Genomic DNA, 26716 nt, shown 5'->3' with positions numbered 1-26716 from the left:
ACACATCATCTTACTAACATGTCTGTTTTGTTATTCAATGTCATGTTATGTCAATGTCATTTCAGGTTATGCCATGTTTTGTTATTCCATGTTACGTCACATCACGTCACATCACATTACTTCATGTGCATTATGTCAGGTCACATCACATCATGTCATATTATGTAACGTTTTGCTATTCCATGTTATGCCATGTTATATCACATCACGTCATGGTATGTTATCTTCATAACTCCCTCCACCTGACATTATAGCATACCTGATCCAGTCCTGCCCCCTCTGCCACAATTAGCACTATGACATTCCCAAAGGCAACAGTGAGCAGCCAACCAGCCTGCAAGACAGACTTCATATTTGCCGGGGCCTGGAACGGAAGGGAGAGGCAGCATTAAGGTCAATGAAAGACAATAGGCAACACTAGGTTAGACTCAGCGTTGAGCTCCTCTGTTGTTGCTGCTGTTTTGATATTTTTTTGCATTTGCACAACTGACATGAGAGAAACACACAACCCACTCCAGATGGGAGAGTTTAATTTGCCTCTCACGTTAACGGCTGTTCTATTTGTGTGACGTTGAGGTCTGTGATGAAGCACCACGTTGGTGATAAGCTAGCGTGTGTCAGGGCTGCTGACCTGCGAGTAGGAGAACTCAAGGCCAGTGATGGAGAACATGACCTCCCCAGCCGTGATGAGGATGTACTGTGGGATCTGCCAGGTAATGTGCACGTTATTGGCTTCCACATCTTCCATCTTGTGCGCCACAGTCTTGCCTGATTCCTGAACATGCAGACACACGTGGTGACGGTCTGTTATTTTGCTAATGACATGAATAGCAGGTGGAAAATTGATTGTTTTTGGAATAGCCACAGCCCATGTCTCACCTCCACAAGTACGACGGTGTAGGATGCTCCAAAGTCTAGCAGGCCCAGATCAAGGGAAGAGCACTTCTGTGATTCTGAGTTACATGGGATGTCTGAGTATCTGTGGAAGATATGAACAAGATTATTTTAGAGAAAAGTCATTCTGCTTCCGGTGTGGGAAGACGACGGCGCAAACTCATGTTTGCAGTGGTCTCACCCAGTGCTGTTTTGGGAAGATGGTGACACAACCTTACATTGCGGAGGCCTCATCCAGTACCGTCCATGCGGTGTCTTTGTCCACGTCTGCATCTAAGTTTGTGTCTTCGTTTGATGGCTGGGAGAGCTTGGTCTGTTGCATCCTGTGGGCCCACGGCCCTGCCAAGAGCTGCGCCCAAAGAGGAAATACCAAGGGCAGTCTGACAGGATGGGGAAGCGGGGCAGGCTGAGCTAACTGCTAGCCCATGCAGACCAGCAGTTCTGATAACACCGAGGGCAGTCTGGCAGTAGCCTCGCCTATCGTTGACTGTGTTTTTGGTGTCGTCGTGTGGAGTGCAGGGAGATGTGTCGATGATGTCTGGCTGGGAGAGCTGGCATTAGATCGGCTGGTCTTGCGGCCGGTGGGCCCAAGGACCACGGCCCTGCCTGGAGCCGCGCATGAAGAGGAAACACCAAGGGCGGTCTGATGCAGAAGCAGGGCAAGCTAAGCTAACTGCTAGCCCATGCAGACCAGTAGTTCTGACAGTCATCTAGTTGATGTTCATTCTCTTGGACAGTGATTTTTTTTGTTGTTGCTTAGTTTAGATATATGTGTTTAGTTTGGATATATGTTCTTACTTTGGATATGTGTTCTAGTTTGGATATGTGTTGTTAATTTGGATATATGTGTTCTTAGTTTGGATATGTGTGTTCTTGGCTATGTGTGTTCTTGGTTTGGATATATTTGTTCTTAGTTTGGATATATGAGTTGTTAGTTTAGATATACTATGTGTTCTTAGTTTGGATATGTGTATTCTTAGTTTGGATATGTGTTCTTAGTTTGGATATGTGTATTCTTAGTTTGGATATGTGTTCTTAGTTTGGATATGTGTATTCTTAGTTTGGATATGTGTTCTTAGTTTGGATATGTGTGTTCTTAGTTTGGATATATGTGTTCTAGTTTGGATATTTGTCCTGGATTGTTGACTACCTTACTGGTAGACCACAGTACGTGCGCTTGCAACACTGTGTATCAGACAGAGTGGTCAGCAACACTGGGGCTCCGCAGGGGACAGTCCTGTCTCCCTTGCTTTTCACCCTCTACACCACAGACTTCAACTACCACACAGAGTCCTGCTATCTTCAGAAGTTCGCTGATGACTCTGCTATAGTCGGATGCATCAGTAATGGTGAGGAGGCTGAGTACAGGGCTGTGGTGGGAAACTTTGTGACGTGGTGTGAGCAGAACAATCTGCAACTCAACGTGACTAAGACAAAGGAGCTGGTTGTTGACCTGAGGAGGGACATGACACCAGTGACCCCCATCTCTATCCAGGGGGTCAGTGTGGACACTGTGGAATACTATAAGTACCTGGGGGTGTATATAGACAATTAACTGGACTGGGCTAAGATCACTGATGCCCTCTACAAGAAGGGACAGAGCCGTCTCTACTTTTTGAAGAGGCTGAGGTCCTTCAACATCTGCCAGACAATGCTCAGGATGTGGTATGAGTCTGTGGTGGCCAGCGCTCTCCTGTTTGCTGTTGTGTGTTTGGGCAGCAGGTTGAGGGTAGTGGATGCAAACAGCCTCAATAAACTGATCCACAAGGCTGGTGACGTTGTGGGGGTGGAACTGGATTCTCTGGCGGCGGTTTCTGAAAGGAGGACACTGTTGAAATTATGTGCCATCATGGACAATGTCTCCCACCCACTCCATGACATGCTGGTTGGGGACAGGAGTACTTTTAGTAATAGACTCATTCTGCCGTAAAGCACCACAGAGCGCCACAGGAGGTCATTCCTTTCTGTGGCCATCAAACTTTACAACTCCTCCCTCAGACTCAGACTGTCAAGACACTCAGAGTTAATGGTCATTGGATTGGCCCTGTCGAGTTTTGTTTGTGCTGCTTGTTGTGTGCTGCGGTAGTGCAGCATAGATAGGGTGTTATGTGCACCACACTTGTTGATATATTTTGTTCTTATTTCTATTTCTTATTCATCTTTTATTTCTGTTTGTTTCTGTTTCTATTTGCTTATCTTGTATCTTGTTAGTTTTTAGTTATTAGCGCATGAGTGTCTGTAATAGAACTCAATTTCCCCTCAGGGATAAATAAAGTATTCTGATTCTGGTTCTGATTCTGATATATGTGTTCTAGTAGTTTTTAGATATGTATTTTTGTCTTTGTGTTGCACTGCTGTGGGCTGGGGGAAATTATATTTCATTTCATTTCATGTATGACAGTGTTCCTGATTCCTGATTTTAACGTTTAACCGTCGAAGAGAGACTGGTCACTTCCACACTTTCAAGCAAGTACATACGTGATTGTGTCACTTTTCATACTCATATAATCCTGCTCCCAAAGCGTTTGTACCGCAGACGTCTCTGCATCATGCCCCACTGTGGTTCATTAACAACTGTAAAGCTCATGCGCCCTTGGGACTCATTTCAAAAAGATTTAAAAACACAAAGAGCTTACAGTTAAGAGTTTAAAGTGATTAAGAAAAAGTCTTCAGACTCAATAAGGAGCCTGTTATGCTTCGAGGCTGATATACCTTTGTGATCATTTTATGAGCTTATTGGTGTTTTTTGGTTTAATTATTTACGCTGACACTTAAGGGCATCTTTTTATTGGATCTTAGATTGTATTTTCAGTTAAGCGCGTCAAAGTGTAAAGCTATCGCTATTTTTTTAACACAAGTTGCTATTTTAAGTTACCAGTCATTAAATGGTGGTGTCTGACATTCTTGTGTAAGAAGTGGGGTTGTTGTGAAGCGTGTAGTGTGTTGGTGTAGTGTTCTGTGCCTGTCACGTCTCACTCTCAACCTTCACCGCTGGCTAGCAGAAATGTGAACAGGAGAGCCGAGCACGTAAGTCTCCAACAGCAAGCCCTATGTAGTGCCTCCTCGTGGCGACACACGGTAACCAGGTACACCTTGGACCCTAGCTGAACTACAAGGGGTTCGGAGGAGGTCTGGCCCATAGACGTGTGGTACTCAGGCCCACCAGTGTGTGGATATTCCCTGATGCCCACGAACCAGCCCCCAGCTATGGTTAAATAGTGCTACTGCCTAGTGGTTACCTCGGGGGAGGAATAGGCTACGGGAGTAAACCCCTACAGAAAATCGATGTCCACAGTGCTGTTGTTTTTTGTTTTTCTTGCGCTTTTTCATCTGTCCAAGTGGGAAAGTACTGCTGACGTTTTGTGTGGCTGCCGCGTCTCCCTCTCGTAGCCATCCACCCCTGTATGTCTGTTTTATGTTTATCTGTTGTCTTGTTTCACCGCCGTTTATTGTAAAGCGACTTTGAGTGTTAGAAAAGTGCTATATAAGATTGATTTATTATTTATTATTATTAAATAAAATACTATTAGAATAGTGACTTTTTTAATTAGTTATTAGTAACTAAAATAAAGAACTAGTGTTTATTGAATTGTCCCTGGTAAAAGAGAAAAGTGACTAGCGCTAGTATGTAATAATACATAATAATTACACAAATAAAATTGACGACTTAATGTTTAGCAATTAGTAACTTTATAATAGCAATGAGTGCTTAAACAATTAGTACTAGTGTCTAATTTTTGGTGACTGGTGACTTAAAATGAATAAATGATAAAATGATATATGCCGTTTACGTGCCACTCATCATTGTTATGGATTTTTTTTTTATACCCCCATTCAGCTTCCCAACCGCAGACACAGCCAATTGTGCCTGGAGGGACGCCCGACCAAGCTGGAGGTAAGACGGATTCAAACTGGCGATCCCTATGTTGGTAGGCAATTTTTATGGTTATTGACAACTGCGGTCTTACTTACTCCTTCCTGTCCACGGGTTCACTGGGAGAGATGCCGTAGTGAGCGGGAACCTGGAAGTTCCTGTCTCCAACAGTGAGGTTTATTTCCTCGGGCTGTGTGTTGATGAACCTGTTAAAGACACTGCCAAGCTTCAGGACTTAATTCTGGAGACAACTTTATCTGGAACATGCGCTCATGATTGTACCAATCATTCAAAATGAGTCACTGTTAGCGCATCATACATGCGTTACCTCAGACGAGGCTTCCCATTTTTGTCTTTCTCTATGTTGTCTTCCACCTGGGTGGGCACAAAAAGGAAACCGTGTCATGAAAAAAAAGGAGTGTTGGCGGTGTCAGGGAAAACAGAAATAACATTATATTCTGTTGTCAGCTGCAGTCGTTTGGCCCGGTTGTTCAGTTTGGGAGTAAAATTCTTAAAAGCTTTAGACATTTTCCAATAACAGAGAGTGAGAGGCATGAAGGATCCTGATCATTTGTCCTGCTTAGAGGTGCCAATCGCTCCGTGGATAGGAGCGGTGGATGGTGACCCGGGTCAGAGTGACCTGTACATGAACAAACTTCACAACTCACCAGAGCACACTGAATTCCACGTCCTGCGGCATACAAAATGACGCTGTGGGCTTTCTGTTGTATGAGCGTGATGTTGCACAGGGAAGTTTCACTGAGTCCTTTGTAGCTCACATTCAGTTTCACTTCTTTGCTGGCTGCTCCCAACGGAAGTCTCAAATATTCAGGAGGGTCCTGAGAGACACACAGAGGTCAGAATTAATGTTCTGCTTTTGCTGCACGCCGCAGCTGAACGGTTTCATTATTAAATAACACAGTCATGATTGAAAAAAAACCTTTCAGATAAAATGGCCGCTGATGTTTTCCAAAAACGGTGTAATAGCACTTTTGAATGAACGCCTTTGAATTAGAACCACTCATTTCTTACTATTTCACACAAGCACTACATGCTAAGGGTTATTTCTCTATTGCCAAAATAATGACATTATAACAAAAAAGACCGTCTCCTCATTTCTGAGAGTTTTGGGGCAAGAAGGGCCACCGGTTGGTGAGAATCCAAGACGTCAAACAAAATTCATTCATTCATTTCATTCATCATCAGCCGCTTTTCCGGGATCGGGTCACAGTGGCAGCAAGCTAAGTAGGGCACTCCAGACCTCCTTCTCCCCAGCAACGCCCTCCAGCGCCTCCTGGGGGATCCCAAGGTGTTCCCAGGCTAGATTGGACATGTAGTCCCTCCAGCGAGTTCTGGGTCTACCCCGTGGTCTCCCCCCAGTTGGCCGTGCCCGGTAAACCTCCAAAGGAAGGCGCCCAGGAGGCATCCTAATCAGATGCCCGAACCATCGCAACTGGCTCCTTTCGATGCAAAAGAGCAGCGGCTCTACTCCAAGCTCCCTCCAGATGTCCGAGCTCCTCACCCTATCTCTAAGGCTGAGCCCAGACACCCTACGGTCAAACAAAATGCATTAAGAAAAACCTACAGTATCCAAACCAGTATTTCACAGAACCAACTTCATCATACCTCATACACAACAAAACATAACTCAAACACATTTACTGATCTGTTGTACAGCGCTAACAGAGAAGGACAAACAAAGAGGACAACAAACTGGTTAATGGCCCTCTTTTCCTTTAGCATAAACAGTACGTTTGCTGTACTTTCAGTCTGTTTTACCTGTAGGGCTGGGATTGGATTTGGAAAGAGGTCTGTGTCAGGGATCTTGACAACGACCCCCTCCTCTGCCAGGTTAAGGACCTGCAGCAGACACTCCTCCTGAGGGGCCGGCGCCACCACTGTTTTCTACAACACAAAGACAGGAAGTACAGGACAATGTCTGATGCAATAGTTAGAGTGTGTGTCTGTGTGCACGTGTGTGTCTCAAACTGTGTGTGTGTGTGTGTGTCTGTGTGTGTGTGTGTGAATATGAATATGTGTATATGTATGTATGTAATTGTATATATGCCTGTATCTCTCTCTCTCTCTCTCTGGAACCGTATATCTGTCTACATGTGAACAGATAGACAGATAGATGACATACTTATCATACATACCATCACGTTAACCTCCACCAACGTGGCTGCTCCAAAGGCCAGTGCAGCAAAGATCATACCGGCGGCCATCTTTCTTAGAGGCCTGGATGGAAAGATGAGTGAACTCATACGATCATGTGGAGCATGCCACATTTTAAATGACACAGCATGTACACATCCATGGTCACAATCAGTAGTGGTAAACACTTTTCATGACATGAGACAATGTTGTGTAAGGGATTGTTTATAACTATGTGTCAGACAGACAGGTGATAATCTCATCAGCATCATCCTCTGACTCTCCCAGTAGTTTCTTCACTATTGTCTGATGTTAAAGCTGGGTTTGGTGCAGTAAAATCTGTTAAAAGAATTTCATTTGTGGCTTAAGAGCCATGTGTAATGGATGTGTGCAGAGCAGCATGGCACCACGCCAAACCACAATTGCACGGATGAGAAAAAAACACTACTCACGGTTCCTTATTCCTGGATTTTTGCAAGCTAGAGCTGAGGGCTTGATTAAAGCAAGTTTTTTTTTTTTAGCTTTTAGGTCATGAAAATTGTTGCGCTTGTGATAGCAGTGCTCTGTGGGGTTTCTCTTTACACCAACTCATGCTGGTCTCGCACAAACTCAAACCAACATTCAGCCATCAGAATTTTATGAACGTTTCTGTGTATTTGCTTTTCAACATTCATTCAGCTGATGACAACCTACGTGACTCTTTACATGTGTTCACAGGCTAGAAATATCAGATCACATGGCTTGAGTCAACCGTTAAAAAGCACCATTGTGCAAATGTTCATGTGCCCTATTAAAGTCCAAATTGTCCATTGCAATCCACTCACGTGATGTTGATTCGACACAGGCCAATGAGAGGATATATGATGATGTCGAAGATGGGCACAAAGACCAGAATCAGCAGAGCATTCAACATCTAAAGAAGAGAGGTTAAAACACACCCTCAAACAACTTCAATAAAATAATACTAGAAATTGTAAAATCATAAAGGTTTGTGATAGTTTCAATATGACTGGGTTATGTGAAACATGGCTGAAACCAAATGTTTTCCTTCCCTGAAATGAAGCTTCCCCACCTGATTATACTTATGCCCATGTAGCTAGGGCACTTAAACGAGGTGTGAGTGTTGCCTTAACATTTAAATCTATTTTCAATTTAACTTCTAAACTTGAATCTAAATTCCAATCTTTTGAGGCTCTTATTCTAAGTCCATCTCCATCAGCCATGAACAGACTTGGCTCAGTCCAGATTGTGATACTCTTATCAACCCCCTGGCTCTTACTCACTATTTATTGAAGAATTTAGAGAATTTGTCTCAGGTCTTGTTACTCATTCTGATGGGATTCTAATTCTTGGTGATTTCAATATTTATCTGAATAAGGTTGCCGATTCTCTAAGTAAAGCCTTTCTGGTGCTTGTTGATACTTTTGCGTTCGCTCAGTTTGTTCAAGCGTTGACTCATTGCAGTGCTAACACCTTTGATTTAGTTTTATCTAAAGGGATAGCTGTTTCTTGTCTGAATGTCTTTCCAACCACATCTGCTGTGTGAGATCATTTCTTCATTAAATGTGAAGCATTATTGGCCTGTCCTGTAAACATCAGCACAAATGTAATTGCCATGCACCACACTGGTCCATCCGCTGTAGCTGCATTTGGCCAGAAGTCTTGGTTTCACTGTGGAGACTGACTCTGTTGAGAATTTAACTAGTAACTTAAATGTGGCCCTCTCTAGTCTCCTTGATTCAATTGCACCTCTTACTACCAGAACTAGGTGACTAAAGAGGCCTACACCCTGGTTTAATGACAAGACACGTGCTCTTAAGCGGGCCTGCAGGAGCCTGAAACGGAAATGGTGAAAATCACACTTGGAAGTTTTTTTTACCTATCTTGGCAGAGTGTTTATTGAAATACAAACGTGCTTTAGCTGTTGCAAAAGCATCGTATCTCTCTCGCTTAAAATATCAATAAACATAATCCCAGATTTCTCTTTGACACTGTAGCTAAATTTATTAAAAAGCAGCTGTCGATTAGCTGCTCACCATTCATGGCCCATGAGTTTCTAGACTTTTTCTGCAACAGGGTTGATGAGATCATGAACAAAATTAGATCTTCAACTCCAGCTGCTCCTGCAGATCCTGTCTTACCAAATTCATATCGATACAACGAGTCACTGATAGTCGGTGTTATTACAGCTTTTGAGACTATCTCTCTTTCTACTTTGACTAAGCTCATGTCACCTTCTAAACCAGCCACTTGCCTACTTGACCCTTTACCAGTAAAACTTTTTAAAGACCTCTGGTTTTTCCTGGCACCTACAATGCTAGATATTGTTAATTTATCACTTACTACTAGCACTGTTCCCAGCAGTTTTAAGACAACTGTGGTCAAACCTCTACTTAAGAAACTGCACCTCGATCTAGGGTCTCTTAATAATGATCAACCTGTATCTAATCTTCCATTCTTTTCTAAAGTACTAGATAGATTTGTGAATCAACAATTTTCGACCCATATAGAAGAAAGCCATCTATATTAAACTTTTCAATCGGCTTTCAGGGCCTGCCACTCCACTGAAATGGCTCTGACCAGAGTGGTGAACAATCTTCTTCTAGCTATGGACTCTGACTCAACTTCTGTGCTTCTACTGCTGGACCTTAGTGCATCCTTTGACACCACGGATCACTGCATACTATTAGACAGAATAAATTGTAATTTTGGTGTCTCTAGTTAAGCTCTCTCAGCTTAAGTCCTACTTATGTGGAAGAACAGTGTGTCTGCTATCATAATATTACATCGAAATTCTCTGACGTTGAATATGGTGTATCTCAGGGCTCAGTTCTTGACCCTCTACTTTTCTGCCTTTACATTTTACATCTTGGAAAAACATACTGTCATGGAATAAATTCCATTGCTATGCAGATGATACTCAGCTATATGTGTCTATAAAAGCTGATGATTGAACTCAAATGACTAATGTAGGGGCCTGCTTGGCTGCTGTGAAAAACTGGATGTCACTAAATTTCCTGCTTTTAAATTCAGATAAAACTGGGATGCTGGTCCTTGGCCCTGCTAGACACAGACACTAATTTGTTCAAATAACAATAACAATCAACAACTCTGTGATTTTACAAAGTGTGGCAGCCAAAAATCTTGGTGTTACGTTTGATCCCAGCCTTTCCTTTGATAAGCACATTTAAGAAATCACCACGTCTGCCTTTTTTCACTTACATAACATAGCTAAAATTCAGTTTTCCTGTCCATGTCTGATGCAGAGACTCTAATACATGCATTTGCTTCATCCAGACTTGATTACTTCAATGTTCTGTTTTCAGGTCTGCCACATGCTAGTGCTAAAAGTCATCAGATGGTTCAAGATAATGCAGCCAGAATCCTAACCAAAACTAACTAGTTTTCCTATCTATCTATCTATCTATCTATCTATCTATCTATCTGGCCCCGTTCTTGTGGAATAAGCTGCCTGCTGCAGTCTGTTGAGTAATTTAAATCCAAACTTAAAACTAATCTTTTTGCCTTAACCTACAATTAGTTGCCTTTAACTTGAATACTTCATGACTTGTACTGCATGGTGTGTCAGTTTCTGTCTCAATGAATTTACCAAGCACTGTTCTGCCAACAAGATTGTAGAGTATAGATTATTGACAATTACAAAGAAGGACAGGATTAGGAACGAATATATTAGAGGGACAGCTCAGGTTGGATGATTTGGAGACAAAGCAAGAGAGGCAAGATTGAGATGGCTTGGACATGTGTGGAGGAGAGATGCTGGGTATTTTGGGAGAAGGATGCTGAATATGGAGCTGCCAGGGAAGAGGAAAAATGGAAGCCAAAGAGGAGGTTTATGGATGTAGAGAGGGAGGATATGCAGGTGGCTGGCGTGATGGAAGAAGTTGCAGAGGACAGGAAGAGATGGAAATGGATTATCCGCTTTGGTGGCCCCTAATGAGAGCAGCCAAAAGTAGTAGTAGTAGATTCGGAGACAATAGCCATCATTACCAATCTCCTCTGTGAGGATGTTACAGAGGGTGGTTGACAATGCACAGCTGTAAAATGACTCTGGGGGGGGGGGGGGTAGACACCACTGTGATTTCTGCAGTGAGTATAACATCTCAACTGGATAGGATCTAACATCAATCAATGTAGCACTTGGAAATAGTGGTTTACCTGAGGTGTGCTTGTTTTAGCTTACTTGGCACACCGGACAAGAGTGTGCATTTTCGATATACTTGTACATAAACCCAACTCAAATCTTTTTGTTAATAGCAAAGCCAGACAGGTTCTGAGCTGCAGGATACAAACAGGATGCTGGTGAGAGTGGCAGAAGAGCTGCACAAACCTGAATCTGGTCAGGCTTCAAAATGAACGAATCTCCCTGCAAAAAAAAAAAAATTATGATTTCATCTCAGCATTGCTGCCATCTAAAATTTGACATCCTAGATTTAGACACCTAGCATGTGAAGGTCGCATTTCCTAGTTTCATAGGGATCACATGTTAAGCTTATCAAAGCTGAGACTAATGCTATTCATAGGAATTGAATCAAGTGCAACTGGACTTGGTATATATCCATGAAGATGTTTCGCCTCTCATCCAAGAGGCTTTATCAGTTCATGCCTTTCTGACTGGACCAAGCTAGTCTCAGACTAGCTTGGTCTAGTCTCAGTCTCTAGTCTGAGACTAGCTTGGTCTAGTCAGGAAGGCACGAACTGAGGAAGCCTCTTGGATGAGAGGCGAAACGTCTTCACGGATATATACTAAGTCCAGTTGCACTTGATTCAATTCCTTTGGATAACCATGACCTGGATGAATGAGAACATTCACAGAACCGACTAATGCTATTGCACAAAATACAATAACACATTGCAAAACCATCATAACAAAGGGTGGAGCCTGTCCTAAGGAGAACATTGGGTGATCACATGAGTCTGAATATTACATCAAATTGACTCATGGGAAATGCTTCCCGAAAAAAAAAATGCAAGCACATTGGAAAAAAAAAAACCTTACAAAAGCCATGTCCATCTTAATGGCTTGGAGTGTCCACCGGGAACCCTGCAACGATAAAACACGAGGTTCTTCAAGTTCAAGTTGTTTTGCCAAATGCAAACAATATCTATGTATATATAGCAGAGTTGTTAAGCCCATATTCTAGCTGTCGGCCACTCATATCATCTGATCAAGGCCTTTTTATCTGTTCCCTGTTCTTATTTTCAATCCAGAGGTGACCGTGCTTCTGCTGTTGTAGCTCCTAAACTTTGGAACAGCCTTCCCCTTCCCATCAGATCTGCTGGATCTGTGGTTTAAGTGGCTGCTGAAAACTCACGTCTATATGTTAGCCTTTTTATAAATACTTTCTATTTGCTTTTAGTTTTGTTTATTTTAGTCGTGTGCTTTCATTTTTGTCCATGTATCATGCACATACATGTATGTATGTATGTATGTATGTATGTATGTATGTATGTATGTGTGTGTGTGTGTGTGTGTGTGTGTGTGTGTGTGTGTGTGTGTGTGTGTGTGTGTGTGTATTTTATCCTATTTGTGAAGCACTTTTTAACTGTGTTTTAAAAAGGACTATATAAATACAATTATCATTATTATTAAAAATATAGCATGCCAGATCCGACTATGGCTGGACTCGATGAAGCAGCAATAATTGGCAACGCTGTCTTCGGGAGGGGGGTGGAGTCGGCTTGTGTTCGTCACATGAATGCGTCTCTGTTGTGTGTCGGAAAAAGCAGTGGTTCGGCCTGGATTCGCCTCGTCACGATTGAGACTGCCGGCCGGGGAGATGCAGTTGGCGAACGCATGCAGTACGAGGGTGGGTGTTTGAACTAAAATAGGGACCGATTGGCCACTAAATTGGGAGAAAAAAAGGGAAAAATCAGAAATAAATTTAAAAAAGAAAATATATATAGCATGCCAGGTATTGCTGGTATAGGCTCCAGCATCCCTGCAACCCTGTGAGCAGGATAAGCGGTTAAGATAATGGATGGATGGATGGTATTGCTGGTAGTGAAATGCTTGGGCATCAGTTCAACATCAAAACAGCTAAAGAATATGACCTAACCAACTAAGTTCAAACTAAAAAAAAAAATCTAAAAATTAACCAAAAAAAAAAGAATTATATAACTACAGTATTTACAGTCCAGTATGAGAAATTAAAAACTAAAAATATGCTAAAAATTCATGATATTTACAGACCAGAGAAAAATAAACTTAAATGTAAACTAAAATCACAAATTAAAATGTAAATCTAGCAACTGACATGGAAATGTAACAGTATACAAAGAGGTATGTAGCTGAAATAAATATTTTAAGTGTGTGTGTGTGTGTGTGTGTGTGTGTGTGTGTGTGTGTGTTTGCTCTAGGATCCAGAGTGTGTGTGCAGGATTCTTATTGCAACATTCCAGAGAAACAACTTTACAGCCCATCTGGCAGAATGATTGACCTTTAAAATGCAAAAGCCTTCTGTGGTTTCTCAGCATGGAGGAGGTCCAAATGATGATTCCAACAATAATTTTACTCCTTTCAAATGATGAGGAATGTGTGTCTTCTCATCCTTCTGTTATTCCTCTATTTTATTCTCTAGACTGAGAAGTTGAAGGATGTCTCAAAGTTAGGGGTGTTAGATATGAGTTAGAGGTTTCCCCAAATCACATGGTTCAGTTTGGGCACTGGTCAGAAGGGAAGAGAACGGTTAATTTGTGGATTTGTGTTTTGGGACAATGACCAAGGTAGGACTTCTCCAGAGCGGAAAAGAAAAAAAACAGTCCCATACCTCATTCTGTGGATTTTAGATTTACTAGCTGCTGCCATACTCTTCAAACAAGTGTTTCACCATATATATAAAGTAAAGATTGCTTTCACTGAGAGTGCAGCTATATGATAACAGTAATGTAATATCATAACATCATAACAGTTCTCATCCTGACATACCTGCTGATCAAACAGAGCCCAGAACATGGGAAGGGGAATGTAGAGGAGCAGAATTCTCAGGACCATCTTAATCTCCTCAATCAGTCGTTTCTGTTTGCGCGCCCACACGCACATGCACATGCACATGCACGCACGCACGCACACACACACACACACACACACACACACACAAGAATATTAAACTGAAGAGTTTCCAGATGTAATCAGATTACGTATCAATATCATCACTGGGATCATAATGTATTTTCCGTGTGCCCTGCATGTTTACTCTCAAAAGTGTTTGTTGTTAAAACAACCTTCAAATGAAATCAACGTGTGTCAGAGCAAATTTGCACACTACATGCACACGATGTATGCTGATGTTGTATGTTGCTGATGTAGTCATTCCATCGAACGACAGCAAAAGGAGGGCACTGTATTTGATAACTATACCGAGTACTTATCCTCAGCCCAGTCCAACCAGTGCTTCCTCTTAACTTCATATTTAGATCTCCTGAAGCGGTTTCTGATGGCGAACTGCAAACAAAAAGTAAGAAATGATCGTTTAAAGATGATGACCTAGTCTGCAGCCTGTCCTTTTTGGTTCACGGTGATAATGAGCACCAGTTAACAGATATCTGTAACAAACAAACATATAGACAACTTCAGATGTGGTGAGTGAAAATGGTCAACATTTCACAGCTATAATGCTGGAGGAGTGACTGTTTTTTTACCGTAGTAGTAGTAGAAGAAGAAGTAGAAGTTTTTTTTTTTATCAAGACTTCAAAATATATAAACACATCAAACAAAGCCAGTATACTCAAAAACAACAGAGTAGGCTAAGAACAGTACATCAAACATGTCAAAGACAATGAGAACAAAACAAGGAAAATTAAAGAGATAAAATAAAATAAAATAAAATAAAATAGGACAATACAATATTCCAGGGGTTAAATTACATTAAATTGTTCAAATGCAGAGAATAATTTTTTGGCATTTCTGTTTTTCATACATTTTAGAGATTTGGACAAAGTTACTAATTCGGTTTTAAAGGCTGCTAAACAGAGATGCGTTTTGCAATATTTACATTTGTGTATGAAATATTTTGCCAAAATAATTACATTATTCAAAAAGAATTCTATATTTCTATCCTCCGTAAACATTCCAAATTTGACACTTACTAGTAGAAATTGCGGTAGAGTATTAATGCTTGACTTCATCCATACATACAAATTATACCAAAACTTATAAGTAATGTTACAGTGGAAAAATAAATGATCCGTTGTTTCTATGTCTGTCTTGCAGAAATGGCAGAAATTACAGTCTACATTAGATTTTAAACTTATAAATTTACTGGAGGGTTAAATATCATTAATTATCTTGAAGTGAACCTCTTTGGCTTTGGGGGGGGGGTAGGGAATGAAATGTATCTTCTTCTAATTTTATGGGCATTCAAATTTGAGTACATGTCTAAAATATAATTCCTTCTTAGAGGGTTAGGATAACATATCTTCAACAGAGAGTTTCTGATAAAGAGATTATTGCAGGTTCTGTCGACAAATTTTAAGTTGCCAATCATTAAGGGGTGAAGTGTGGGGCTGACAGAGGAGTAAATAAGACGCTGTGAGACCATCATCTTGAGTTGTACAGGAATTTCACCTATTACCATGTCATACACCTTTACAGAGGAGGATAAACTATATTTCAAACACAACTCATTATAATTCAATAATTTGCCTCTGTCATCCATGATGTGTGTAATGGACCAAATACCCTTCTTCCACCACTCTTCCAAAAACAAAGATTTTCCCTTAAACAGGACACATCTATTATTCCAAATTGGAACTGCATGGGGGGTAAAGTTGTGTTTACACAAGTTTCCAATATTGCAAAACTTGTTTATGAAAGGCGGATAAACGTAACGGTATCTTGGCCAGTTCAAAATCACAGTTCAAAAGAAAAGCAATCCCTCCCAACTTTTTAAAGATTGTATTAGGAATGGCATGCCCAAACACAGTCTCATTCATGACAAAGGCTTTTAGCCACTTCAGTTTGATCATACCATTCATAATGTCAAAATCCATGGCATTCAACCCCCCGTTTTCATAACTTTTCAAGAGGTAACTTTTCCTGATATAATGACACTTGTTTTTCCAAATAAAATTGAAATTAGTTTGGGTTATGGATTTAATCATTTTTGATGAAATAGCCAATGAGTAAGCAGGATAAATAAATCTAGAGAGACTCTCCATCTTGATGAGTAGAATCCTCCAAAACAGAGTAATGTCCCTCTGTAAGTAGAAGTTGAAGTAGAAGATGGAGAAGAAGTAGAAGAAGAAGAAGAAGAAGAAGAAGAAGAAGAAGAAGAAATGATAACACAGATGAGCTTTTTTGAACTGCACTTGTTTGAAACAGAGTTTACAAAGTACTTTAAAAACCAAATCAAAGCAAACAACATAGTGAAAAAAAACTAATAAAGAAAGCGGAACGAACTGACGTGTAGAGACAAACCAGATAAAAATTGAATGCAATAATCAATCTGATAGCTACAAAAGGATATAAAAGTAGGTTTAAGGAAGTGGTGTTAAAACGTGGTGAGCCGAGGGAAACTGGTTTAGGAACCAAGGCTCCACACTGGTTTATAGGAGAGTAAACATATTGTAGCGAATTTGGGGGGCAGTCTGGGAGACCGTCACCACAGCCGGGACGCAAACCTGTGTCTCCCACTCCGCAAGCGACAATGATAACCAGTCCGACCCGTTAACCAAGGGCTAACGTGTCTACTTATTTGTGTACGTTACACTAACTCCCTCTTTCGGGAAGCGCGTTCCCGCGCTTCAGCGCATCAGCTCCCTCACGCCTCTGGGCGCACGCGCTTCCGATGACCTCACGGTCTCACCATCCCACTTCTGACACCAAATGTAGCGAATTGGGGGGGCAGTCTGGGAGACCGTCGCCACAGCCGGGACGCAAACCCATGCCTCCCACTCCTCAAGCGACAATGTTAACCAGTCGACTAAAGGGTCCAACCCGTTAGCCAAGGGCTAACGTGTCTACTTATTTGTGTATGTTACAGTATTAAAATAACTTCAATTTCTGACGGGTTACCAGATGTCTAAAAACAACTACATTAAAGTATTAGTGAAAAAAACTAACATGAAACATAAAGAATATCATTTATTCTACTAAAGGTGGGTTTAGTTGTGAAATGGCCAGGATGAGAGTCAGTACCTCCAAGTCTGAGGCCATGGTTCTCTACCAGAAAATGGTGGATTGCTCCCTCTGGGTTGGCAATGAGTTGTTGCCTCAAGTGAAGGAGTTCAAGTATCTTGGGGTCTTGTTCATGAGTGAGCGTAGGATGGAGCAGGAGATGACAGGCGGATTGGTGCAGCATCAGCAGTAATGCGGAAATTGTATCGGACCGTTGTGATGAAGAGGAAGCTGAGCCGGAAGACAAAGCTCTAAATTTACCAGTCAATCTTCATTCCAACCCTCACCTATGGTCATGAGCTTTGGGTAGTGACCGAAAGGGCGAGATCACGGATACAAGCGGCTGCAATTAGTTTCCTCTGTAGGGTGTCTGGGCTCAGCCTTAGAGATAGGGTGAGGAGCTTGGATATCCGGAGAGAGCTCGGAATAGAGCCGCAGCTTTGTTAAGGTTTGTAGAACGAACCCAATAGCGACAACACAAGACAAAGTAAAGCACCAACCTGGCAGGACTCGTAGAGGAGAGCCGGCCGGGCCTGGACAGACGGGGGAGGCGCTTCAGGCGGAACTTGAGAATAGCTTCTTAAAAATGGGAAAACGTAAACTGCCCCCTTAATCCGAAAAGGAAAAAACGTAAACTGCTCCTTTAAAGTCCGAAAGGGAAAAAACGTAAACTGCTCCTTTAAAGTCCGAAAGGGAAAAAAACACAAACTGCTCCTTTAAAGTCCGAAAGGGAAAAAAAACACAAACTGCTCCTTTAGGGTAGAAGTCCAACCGAGTAATAAGATCCACAGTGAGAGAGGAGAAATTAGAATATCAAAAACTTGATCTCAACTAGAAAATCACGATGGGAAAATCCAATGGGGAAAACACAAAGAGAGTTCTTCTCCGAACAAGCTCTCAAGGAGAACTGACACAAGGGAATAATCAAACAAGCAAAAACACGGAGAATACTACAATCTGTACTCCACCGGGAGACACAGAAATGTCACAAAACTCGAGACGAAGAATTTACTCACGGGACTGTTCAGGGCAAACTCGCGACGAGTTCTGGAAAGCAAACAAACTTATACTAGAGTGGTTAACGAGTAGGTAGGCTGCAGGTGTTTCAGACGCGCCCTTCCCCCGCTCTCATTGCTGGTTGCCAGGTTGGTCAACAGACCGAGCCCTAACAGTACCCCCCCCCCCCTCTACGGGAGCCACCAGGCGACCTGCCAGGCTTGTCAGGGTGACGGCGATAGAACTCAGCGAGCAGACCAGGGTCCATGATGAGCTGGCGGGATACCCAGCTTCGTTCCTCCACCCCATAGCCCTCCCAGTCAACCAAATACTGGAACCCCCGTCCCCTGCGTCGGACGTCCATCAGCCGACGGACCTTCCACTGTGGATGCCCATCCACAATCTCAGGGGGAGGCGGAGCTGGGGCCGGAGGCATAAGGGGGCTCTCGGAGACAGGCTTTACTCGGGACACATGAAAAACCGGATGGATCTTCATGGAGGCCGGGAGCTTAAGACGCACAACTGCAGGACTGGGTACTTCCTGGATCTCGAAGGGTCCAACGAACTGGGGATTCAGCTTCTTGGCAGAGGACTGAAGGGGGAGATCCTTGGTGGACAGCCAGACTCTCTGTCCGGGTTGGTAAGCTGGTGCTGTGGATCGGCGACGGTTAGCTCCTCGTCTGGCACGTTCCGTAGCACGGAGCAGCGCAGCCCTGGTGATCTCCCAGACACGACGACAGCGGTCCAGATGAGTCTGCACGGAGGGAACCTCCACTTCGGACTCCTGTGCAGAGAAGACGGGCGGCTGGTAACCCAGGGATGCCTCAAAGGGCGAGAGGCCGGTGGCGGAGCTGACCAGGGAGTTGACCGCATACTCGACCCAGGGGAGAAACTGACTCCAGGAGGTTGGCTTCTTGGCAGCGACGCAACGGAGAGCAGATTCCACACTCTGGTTCATCCTCTCAGTCTGTCCGTTAGTCTGCGGATGATATCCCGACGAAAGGCTGACCGAGGCGCCCAACCCCTTGCAGAAAGCACGCCACACACGGGAAACAAACTGGGGCCCTCTGTCTGACACAATGTCCTTGGGAAGTCCATGCAAACGGAAGACGTGGCTCATCAGGAGGTCAGCGGTTTCTGAAGCAGAAGGAAGCTTAGGCAAAGCCACCAGGTGAACACCCTTGCTGAAGCGATCCACCACCGTCAGGATCACTGTGTTGCCCTAAGACGGAGGAAGTCCAGAGACAAAATCCAACGCCACATGGGACCAGGGCCGACTGGGAATAGGAAGGGGCTGCAGCAGACCAGCCGGTGCCTGGTGAGAGGCCTTGTTGCGGGCACAGATGGTGCAGGCCATGACGAACTCCTTGACGTCCCTCCTCATAGTGGGCCACCAGAACCGTCGAGCTATGAAAGTGAAAGTGCGGTGGACTCCAGGGTGGCAAGCGAGCTGACTGGTGTGGCCCCATTTGAGGACCCGAGACCTCACTGAGTCCGGAACAAACAGTCGGCGAGGCGGCACGTTGCTCGGGGCTGGACTGGAGCGCAAGGCGCGCTTGACCACCGTTTCAAGGCCCCAGGTCACCACGCCAACGACCTTGGTCTCAGGGAGGACGGGACTTGGCTCCACCGTTACAGGTTCCTTAAGGTGTTGACGAGACAGAGCATCTGCCTTGGTGTTGCGGGAGCCAGGACGATAAGTCAGTGTGAAGTCGAACCGACTGAGGAAACTGGCCCACCGTGCCTGCCGACCATTGAGACGTTTGGTTGCCCGGATGAACGTCAGGTTCTTATGATCAGTCCAGATGGTAAATGGATGCTCTGCCCCCTCCAGCCAATGGCGCCATTCCTCAAGCGCAGCCACTACAGCGAGAAGCTCCCGATTACCAACATCGTAGTTCTCCTCGGCGGGAAGGAACCGGCGGGAGAAGAACGCGCAAGGATGAACCTTCTGGTCGGTCTCTGATCGTTGGGAGAGCACAGCCCCCAATCCGGTGTCCGAAGCGTCCACCTCAACTATGAACTGCCTCTTGGGATCGGGATGGAGTAGGACGGGGGCACTGGTGAACCTCTCCTTGAGCGACAGAAATGCAGAGCGAGCAGCTGGGGACCAGATGAACGGCTGAGAGGGGGAGGTTAGACGGGTGAGGGGTTCTGCTACAGAGCTGTAGTTTCGGACGAACCTCCTGTAAAAGTTCGCGAACCCGAGGAAGCTCTGCAGTTCCTTACGTGACTTAGGATCCGGCCATTCCACCACCGCTTTGATCTTGCGAGGATCAGCTCGAGTCTTGCCTCCCTCCACGATAAAACCTAAGTAGTCCACTGACTCAGAATGGAACAGGCATTTCTCAGCCTTGACGAACAGCCGGTTACGAAGGAGGCGTTCGAGAACCTGCCGCACGTGCTGGACATGCTCCTCGAGGGACCTGGAGAAGATGAGGATGTCATCAAGGTAGACGACAACGAATTGGTCGAGCATGTCGCGAAGGATGTCATTCATGAGTGCCTGGAACACCGCCGGGGCGTTGGTGAGGCCGAACGGCATTACCAGGTACTCATAATGACCACGGGGAGTCTTAAAGGCTGTCTTCCACTCGTCCCCTTTCCGGATCCGAACGAGATGGTAGGCGTTCCGGAGATCCAGCTTAATGAAGACAGTCGCCTGGGTCAGGGGTTCGAGGGTGGAGCTCATCAGAGGCAGGGGGTATTTATTCTTGATGGTGATGTCGTTGAGTTGGCGATAATCAATGCAGGGTCGGAGACCACCATCCTTCTTCTTAACGAAAAAGAAACCAGCTGCCACCTGGGAGGATGAGGGTCGGATGAGCCCTGCCGCCAACGATTCTGAAATGTAATCGTCCATAGCAGCCTTCTCGGGAATGGAAAGGCTGTAAAGACGACTGCTAGGGAGAGAGGCCCCAGGACGGAGGTTGATAGCACAATCATATGGCCGATGCGGAGGGAGAGACTGAGCCCGCGTCTTGCTGAAGACCTCCCCGAGATCATGATACTCGGGAGGAACAGAGGAAAGATCGGGAGGAGGGGCAATCGGAACAGTCTGGACTGCTGGACCAGGTGCGGCCTGAAGACACCGGGCGTGACAGGAGGAGCTCCACTCCAAAATGTTACCAGACGACCAAGCAATGTGTGGCTCATGCTGAGCCAACCAGGGACGCCTCAAGATCACAGGAACTAAGGGAGACTGGATGACGAAGAACTGAAGGCTCTCCACATGGTTTCCAGCAATAGTGAGAGACACGGGACAGGACTGTCGGGTAACACTGGCCAGGCGGCGCTCATCCAGAGCAAAGGCCTCTATTGGCCTCTCCAATTCCTCACATGGAATGTTAGCTTGAGCAGCAAACGTAGAGTCCAAGAAACACCCATCAGCTCCCGAATCGATGAGTGCGCCTACAGTGAGCCGCTGGTCTGCCCAAGCCAGGGTAACGCTCACAAGATGGTTAGCCGGAGCAGGATGGCGGGAACAGGAAAGACGGCTCACTAGGATCTCCCGGGGTCCCAGTGAGCCTAATCTTTTGGCCGCGTAGGACACTCGCTGATCCGGTGTCCCTTAAGACCGCAGTAAAGACAGAGACCTGCCTTGAACCGGGCCTCACGTTCAGCGGGAGTCAGTCGTGTACGCCCAAGCTGCATAGGTTCCTCCTCTGTCACTGTCTGGGAGGAGGAGAGGTTTGCCACAGGGGAAGTGGAGTGCGACGAAGAAGAGCCCCCTTCGGAAGCTCTGGATGGCTGAGAGGTAGAAACGGTTCCCCGTAGACCTCGCTCGCGCCTTCTCTCGCGGAGACGTCCATCGATGCGGATGGCAAGGCTGATAAGGTCGTCGAGAGAGGTAGGATCCTCCCGGGTGGCTAGCTGATCCTTGACGGCATCGCTGAGGCCCCTACGGAAGGTTACCCGAAGTGACTGGTCGTTCCAGCCACTCTCAGCCGCAGCCAGCCTGAACTCGACTGAGTAGTCAGTGACACTGCCACTGCCCTGCTGGATCCTGCTCAATCGGACACCCGGATCCTGACCGTACACTGGATGATGGAATACCTTCCGAAGCTCAGCCACAAAGTCATCGTAGGAAGAGCAGAAACTGGCCCCCATGGACCAGGAAGCAGTGGCCCACTGAGCAGCGCGGCCAGTCAGCAGGTTAGTCACGTAAGCAACTCTTGCAGCATCTGTGGTGAACCCCCTGGAATGGTGGGCGAAGACAAGCTCACACTGCATGATGAACGTGGCACAGGTCTCAAAGTTGCCATCAAAAGGCTTGGGATTGGAGATACTGGGCTCCCGGAAATCCGAAACATAAACGGTAGGATTGTCTAAGGCAACGGCTGCGGGCACTGCTGGAGGAGGGGCGGCCGGAACTGGTGGGACAGCTGGCTGGATGGTGATAGCCGCTGTGAGAGTTTGCAACTGCTTAAGAACCTCCTCTTGTTGGCTCGCGAGCGCCGCTTGCTGGGCCGAAAGAGAATCCACCGAAGCCTGGAGGGGTTGCACCTGAGCCCGGAGGCCCTGCATGGCAACAGCGGCCTCTTGTAGTTGCTGGCCGTGGGAGGCTGTAAGCTGAATCTGCTTATAGAGAGCAGCCTGGACAGGATTGGCGTCTGGGTTGTCTGGGTTCATAGTGAAGGCGAGTTCGCACTGTTAAGGTTTGTAGAACGAACCCAATAGCGACAACACAAGACAAAGTAAAGCACCAACCTGGCAGGACTCGTAGAGGAGAGCCGGCCGGGCCTGGACAGAAGGGGGAGGCGCTTCAGGCGGAACTTGAGAATAGCTTCTTAAAAATGGGAAAACGTAAACTGCCCCCTTAATCCGAAAAGGAAAAAACGTAAACTGCTCCTTTAAAGTCCGAAAGGGAAAAAACGTAAACTGCTCCTTTAAAGTCCGAAAGGGAAAAAACGTAAACTGCTCCTTTAAAGTCCGAAAGGGAAAAAAACACAAACTGCTCCTTTAAAGTCCGAAAGGGAAAAAAAACACAAACTGCTCCTTTAGGGTAGAAGTCCAACCGAGTAATAAGATCCACAGTGAGAGAGGAGAAATTAGAATATCAAAAACTTGATCTCAACTCGAAAATCACGATGGGAAAATCCAATGGGGAAAACACAAAGAGAGTTCTTCTCCGAACAAGCTCTCAAGGAGAACTGACACAAGGGAATAATCAAACAAGCAAAAACACGGAGAATACTACAATCTGTACTCCACCGGGAGACACAGAAATGTCACAAAACTCGAGACGAAGAATTTACTCACGGGACTGTTCAGGGCGAACTCGCGACGAGTTCTGGAAAGCAAACAAACTTATACTAGAGTGGTTAACGAGTAGGTAGGCTGCAGGTGTTTCAGACGCGCCCTTCCCCGCTCTCATTGCTGGTTGCCAGGTTGGTCAACAGACCGAGCCCTAACAAGCTTCTTCGCATCGAAAGGAGCCAATTGAGGTGGTTCAGGCATCTGATTAGGATGCCTCCTGGGCGCCTTCCTTTGGAGGTTTTCAAGGCACGTCCAACTGGGGGGAGACCCCGGGGTAGACCCAGAACTCGCTGGAGGGACTGCATGTTCAATCTGGCCTGGGAACGCCTTGGGATCCCCCAGGAGGAGCTGGAGGGCATTTCTGGGGAGAGGTACATCCGGAGTGCCCTACTTAGCTTGCTGCCACCGCGACCCGACCCTGGAGAAGTGGCTGATGATGAGATGAGATGAGATGAAGGTGGGTTTAGTTTCAAAACACACATTGATGGTTGTTGAGGTTTGTTTATGTGTGATGACGTCGTGGATGCTCTGCGCTTAGAGGGGGAAATTTATTTCCTTATAGGGGGAGAATTCTCTTGTCATTCCTTGATAGAAAAAGAAATGTTAGAAAGAGTTTAATAGCAGCAAAACAGTGATCCTATTTAGTGACTTTATTTTCCTCTTGTCTCTGTCTGTACCCTCCTTCCTGAGCGTGTCTGTATGTGTGACTGTTTCTGTAAGAGAGCAAAAAACAAGAAAAAAAAAGACCAGAGGGGAAAAAAATAGAAAGGGAATCCCTTGCTTGTGGAAGGGATTTGCCTATATGAGAAAAGGGAGAGGAAGAACCTCTGCCCTGGGATCCCTTTGGGTGAAACTCCAATAAAAGAGATAGTGTACGGGGAACACTTTTCTCAGGACAGAGTTAATAGGTTAGGTCTGTGTTGTAAGTGAGAGAGAGGAAGGGTCTTGTGTGTTGGAGAAAAAAAGAGAAGCCTAGCTGCAAAGAAAGAAATTGAAGGGTAGGTCTTGTGTGTTCAAGAAAAAAGAGGGGGGAAAGCCTGTTTGCGGTGCAGTTGGGTATGTAAGTGTGTAAGTGTTTGACACCCCCCCCCCCCACACACACACACACTTTTGGTGTATGAGAGAGACAGAGAGAGAGGGAGGGAGGGAGAGTGTTTTTCGAACTCCAAAGCCGTGTGTGTGGGTCTCCCCCTCCACCTGTGTGTGTGTGTGTGTGTGTGTACGTGTGTGTGTGTGTGAGAGAGAGAGAGAGAGAGAGAGAGAGAGAGAGAGAGAGAGAGAGAGAGAGAGATTTCGCCACTGCTAGAACTTTTTTTTGTTCAAACCTAAGGACCACTTCACCGCTTTTCAATCTTTTCTCTATCTATACGTATTTGGGATATGGTACGAAAAACGTCTGCAGTTGCTGCCAATGTTCCCTGTGTCTCTGGGATGTAGCTGTTCTTCCGCCACCAGTGTCGTCATTTGACATTCCAGCGATGTAGTTGGTGACAAGGAAGAACTACCGGCAGGTTCAGTTTGGATTTCTAGTCTCTGCCTCCGGGTCGTCCTCAAAAACAAATCTTCCTTGTTGTATTGCAAACGAGCTACGTTTCCGACAGTGAAAATGGCACCCCAAAATATGCTGAGGATTTTATGGACGGGGATACATTTTACACTGTTGTGGCTAACTCGGATTTTCAACTGTATTTATTAGAGCCAGAGTATACGACCGAAGAAATGCAGCGGAGAGAGGCCGAGGCTGCTGCTGCATTAGCCGAGCAAGAGGATATGGCCAGCGGCGACCATCCAGATCCTCAGCTGCCGAGAGCAAACAGAGCCTGGTGGTGCTGTTGCTCGAATTGCCCTCCAATGCCAACAGAAACGGAATCACTCTGTTGCAAGGAATTTCAGCATGGGCGGTTTTTGCTGGATGCCGTCACCGACGCCAACCCCGAGACAGCCTGTGTGTGCATTAATATGCATGAACGTCTTACTCCTCACATGGACGCGATGTTCTGGATACTTTATCCCGAAGATAAACTGGAAAAGACCACCAAGACCAGCAGGGCCGACAGTTGACCATTGTGTGAATACGCTATGTTCTGGCCAACAAAGTAGTAGCAACAGGCTAGTGTGGTGATACACGGCAACATTGGAAAAGCGGTTTTCTCAACACATTTGTACTGATTATATGGCAACCTCTTGTTACCCAAATAAATGCTATAGTATATTTTCCGACATCTCACTAAATTTCCTGTTGCAAGCACATTGCCCTATCTATCATACTGGCCAAAAAGTTGCCCAGTGTATTGTCACCCTGATGTTATTTGTTGTCTTCACTTAGGTAACTTGCAATTACAATGACCACTGTGTTAACGACCGAAACCAGCAATCAGTTTAATATGCATGACAATTTGCACATGAAACCTAGATCGCTGGTTTTGGTCGTTATGCAGAAGTGCTGTTTATTAGGTTGGGGATACCCATAGTCAGCTGAGACAGACAAAGTCACTTAGATGAGTGATGAAATATTTCTCCCACTAAACTGTGCCCAGATGAACTGATTCAACTTTCTGGGAATAGCTGCAAACATTACAGTATATGATCAGTACTTGTAGCGTCCTATTGAATAACCCTTTAACCTAATAATCATTTATCTTGTTAGTTTTTTTTTCTTTCTGTTGAGTGTGAGTGTCTGTAATAGAACCCACTTTCCCCTCGGGGATGAATAAAATATTCTGATTGGCCAGCCGGCAGTGGCCCCACCTCGTGTGCTGCGCTGTCCATAGTCGTGCCCATGACCCAGCACCCCCTTGCGGCGACAGTCCACTCGGGCTCTCCTTCAACCTCTCTCTGCGTCCGCGCCAGCCTGATCCCTCTGCCTCTCTCATCTGTCTTGTTCATCTATCTCGTTTGTCTGTACTCGCCGCTGCCTGGTGTGGCAGTAGTGGTGAAGCTCTGACTGCCATGCTGGTCCAAAAGTCTGCCTGCCCAGTGGTGGCTCAGCTGGGAGGGTAAAGGCTCTGCAATCAGGCCAGCTTGCCTCAAGTGTGTCCTCCTTTGTGCTGGCGCTAACCAGCCCCACCTCCACTGCCACACCCAGGTTGTGAGTTCTACTTCTGCCCAGGTGAAAGCAGCCCTTCTGTCACCCCTCAGGGGGGGGAGAAGCAACTCATCCTTTCCAGCCTGGTGACTGGGTCCCGGTGAAGGACCCGAGGAGGCAGCATTGGCATTCCCCAACTTGGAGAGATCCATATCAGGTTCTGATCACTACAACAATAGCAGTAAAAGTGAAGGAGAGAACAACTTTCTAATAGTAAGCATGAGGACAGTGATGATGAGGACTGTTTTCAGTGACTGCAACAACTACATGGATGAAGACTTTGAAGAGATGATAGCAGAGTTCGTGTGCTAGTAACCTC

The 26716-nt window shown here is 45.3% G+C and overlaps 1 protein-coding gene across 1 annotated transcript in view; it reads right to left on the bottom strand.

Moving 5' to 3' along the window:
- The window catches only part of slc15a2 (solute carrier family 15 member 2), a 51722-nt gene that overhangs the window by 489 nt on the left and 24517 nt on the right, over positions 1 to 26716 (bottom strand). The window contains exons 9-21 of the mRNA XM_056289089.1: positions 14301 to 14384; positions 13869 to 13958; positions 11940 to 11984; positions 11271 to 11306; positions 7747 to 7835; positions 6925 to 7006; positions 6548 to 6673; positions 5437 to 5607; positions 5097 to 5143; positions 4867 to 4974; positions 880 to 979; positions 632 to 775; positions 260 to 364 (exon numbers count right to left, since the gene is read on the bottom strand). Coding sequence (XP_056145064.1) covers positions 260 to 364; positions 632 to 775; positions 880 to 979; positions 4867 to 4974; positions 5097 to 5143; positions 5437 to 5607; positions 6548 to 6673; positions 6925 to 7006; positions 7747 to 7835; positions 11271 to 11306; positions 11940 to 11984; positions 13869 to 13958; positions 14301 to 14384 — 1227 coding nt within the window. The remainder of the gene's footprint in view (positions 1 to 259; positions 365 to 631; positions 776 to 879; positions 980 to 4866; positions 4975 to 5096; positions 5144 to 5436; positions 5608 to 6547; positions 6674 to 6924; positions 7007 to 7746; positions 7836 to 11270; positions 11307 to 11939; positions 11985 to 13868; positions 13959 to 14300; positions 14385 to 26716) is intronic.

Source organism: Lampris incognitus, chromosome 11, assembly GCF_029633865.1.
Source record: "Lampris incognitus isolate fLamInc1 chromosome 11, fLamInc1.hap2, whole genome shotgun sequence".
Taxonomy (NCBI): Eukaryota; Metazoa; Chordata; class Actinopteri; order Lampriformes; family Lampridae; genus Lampris; species Lampris incognitus.
This window is presented reverse-complemented; position numbering and strand designations above follow the sequence as displayed.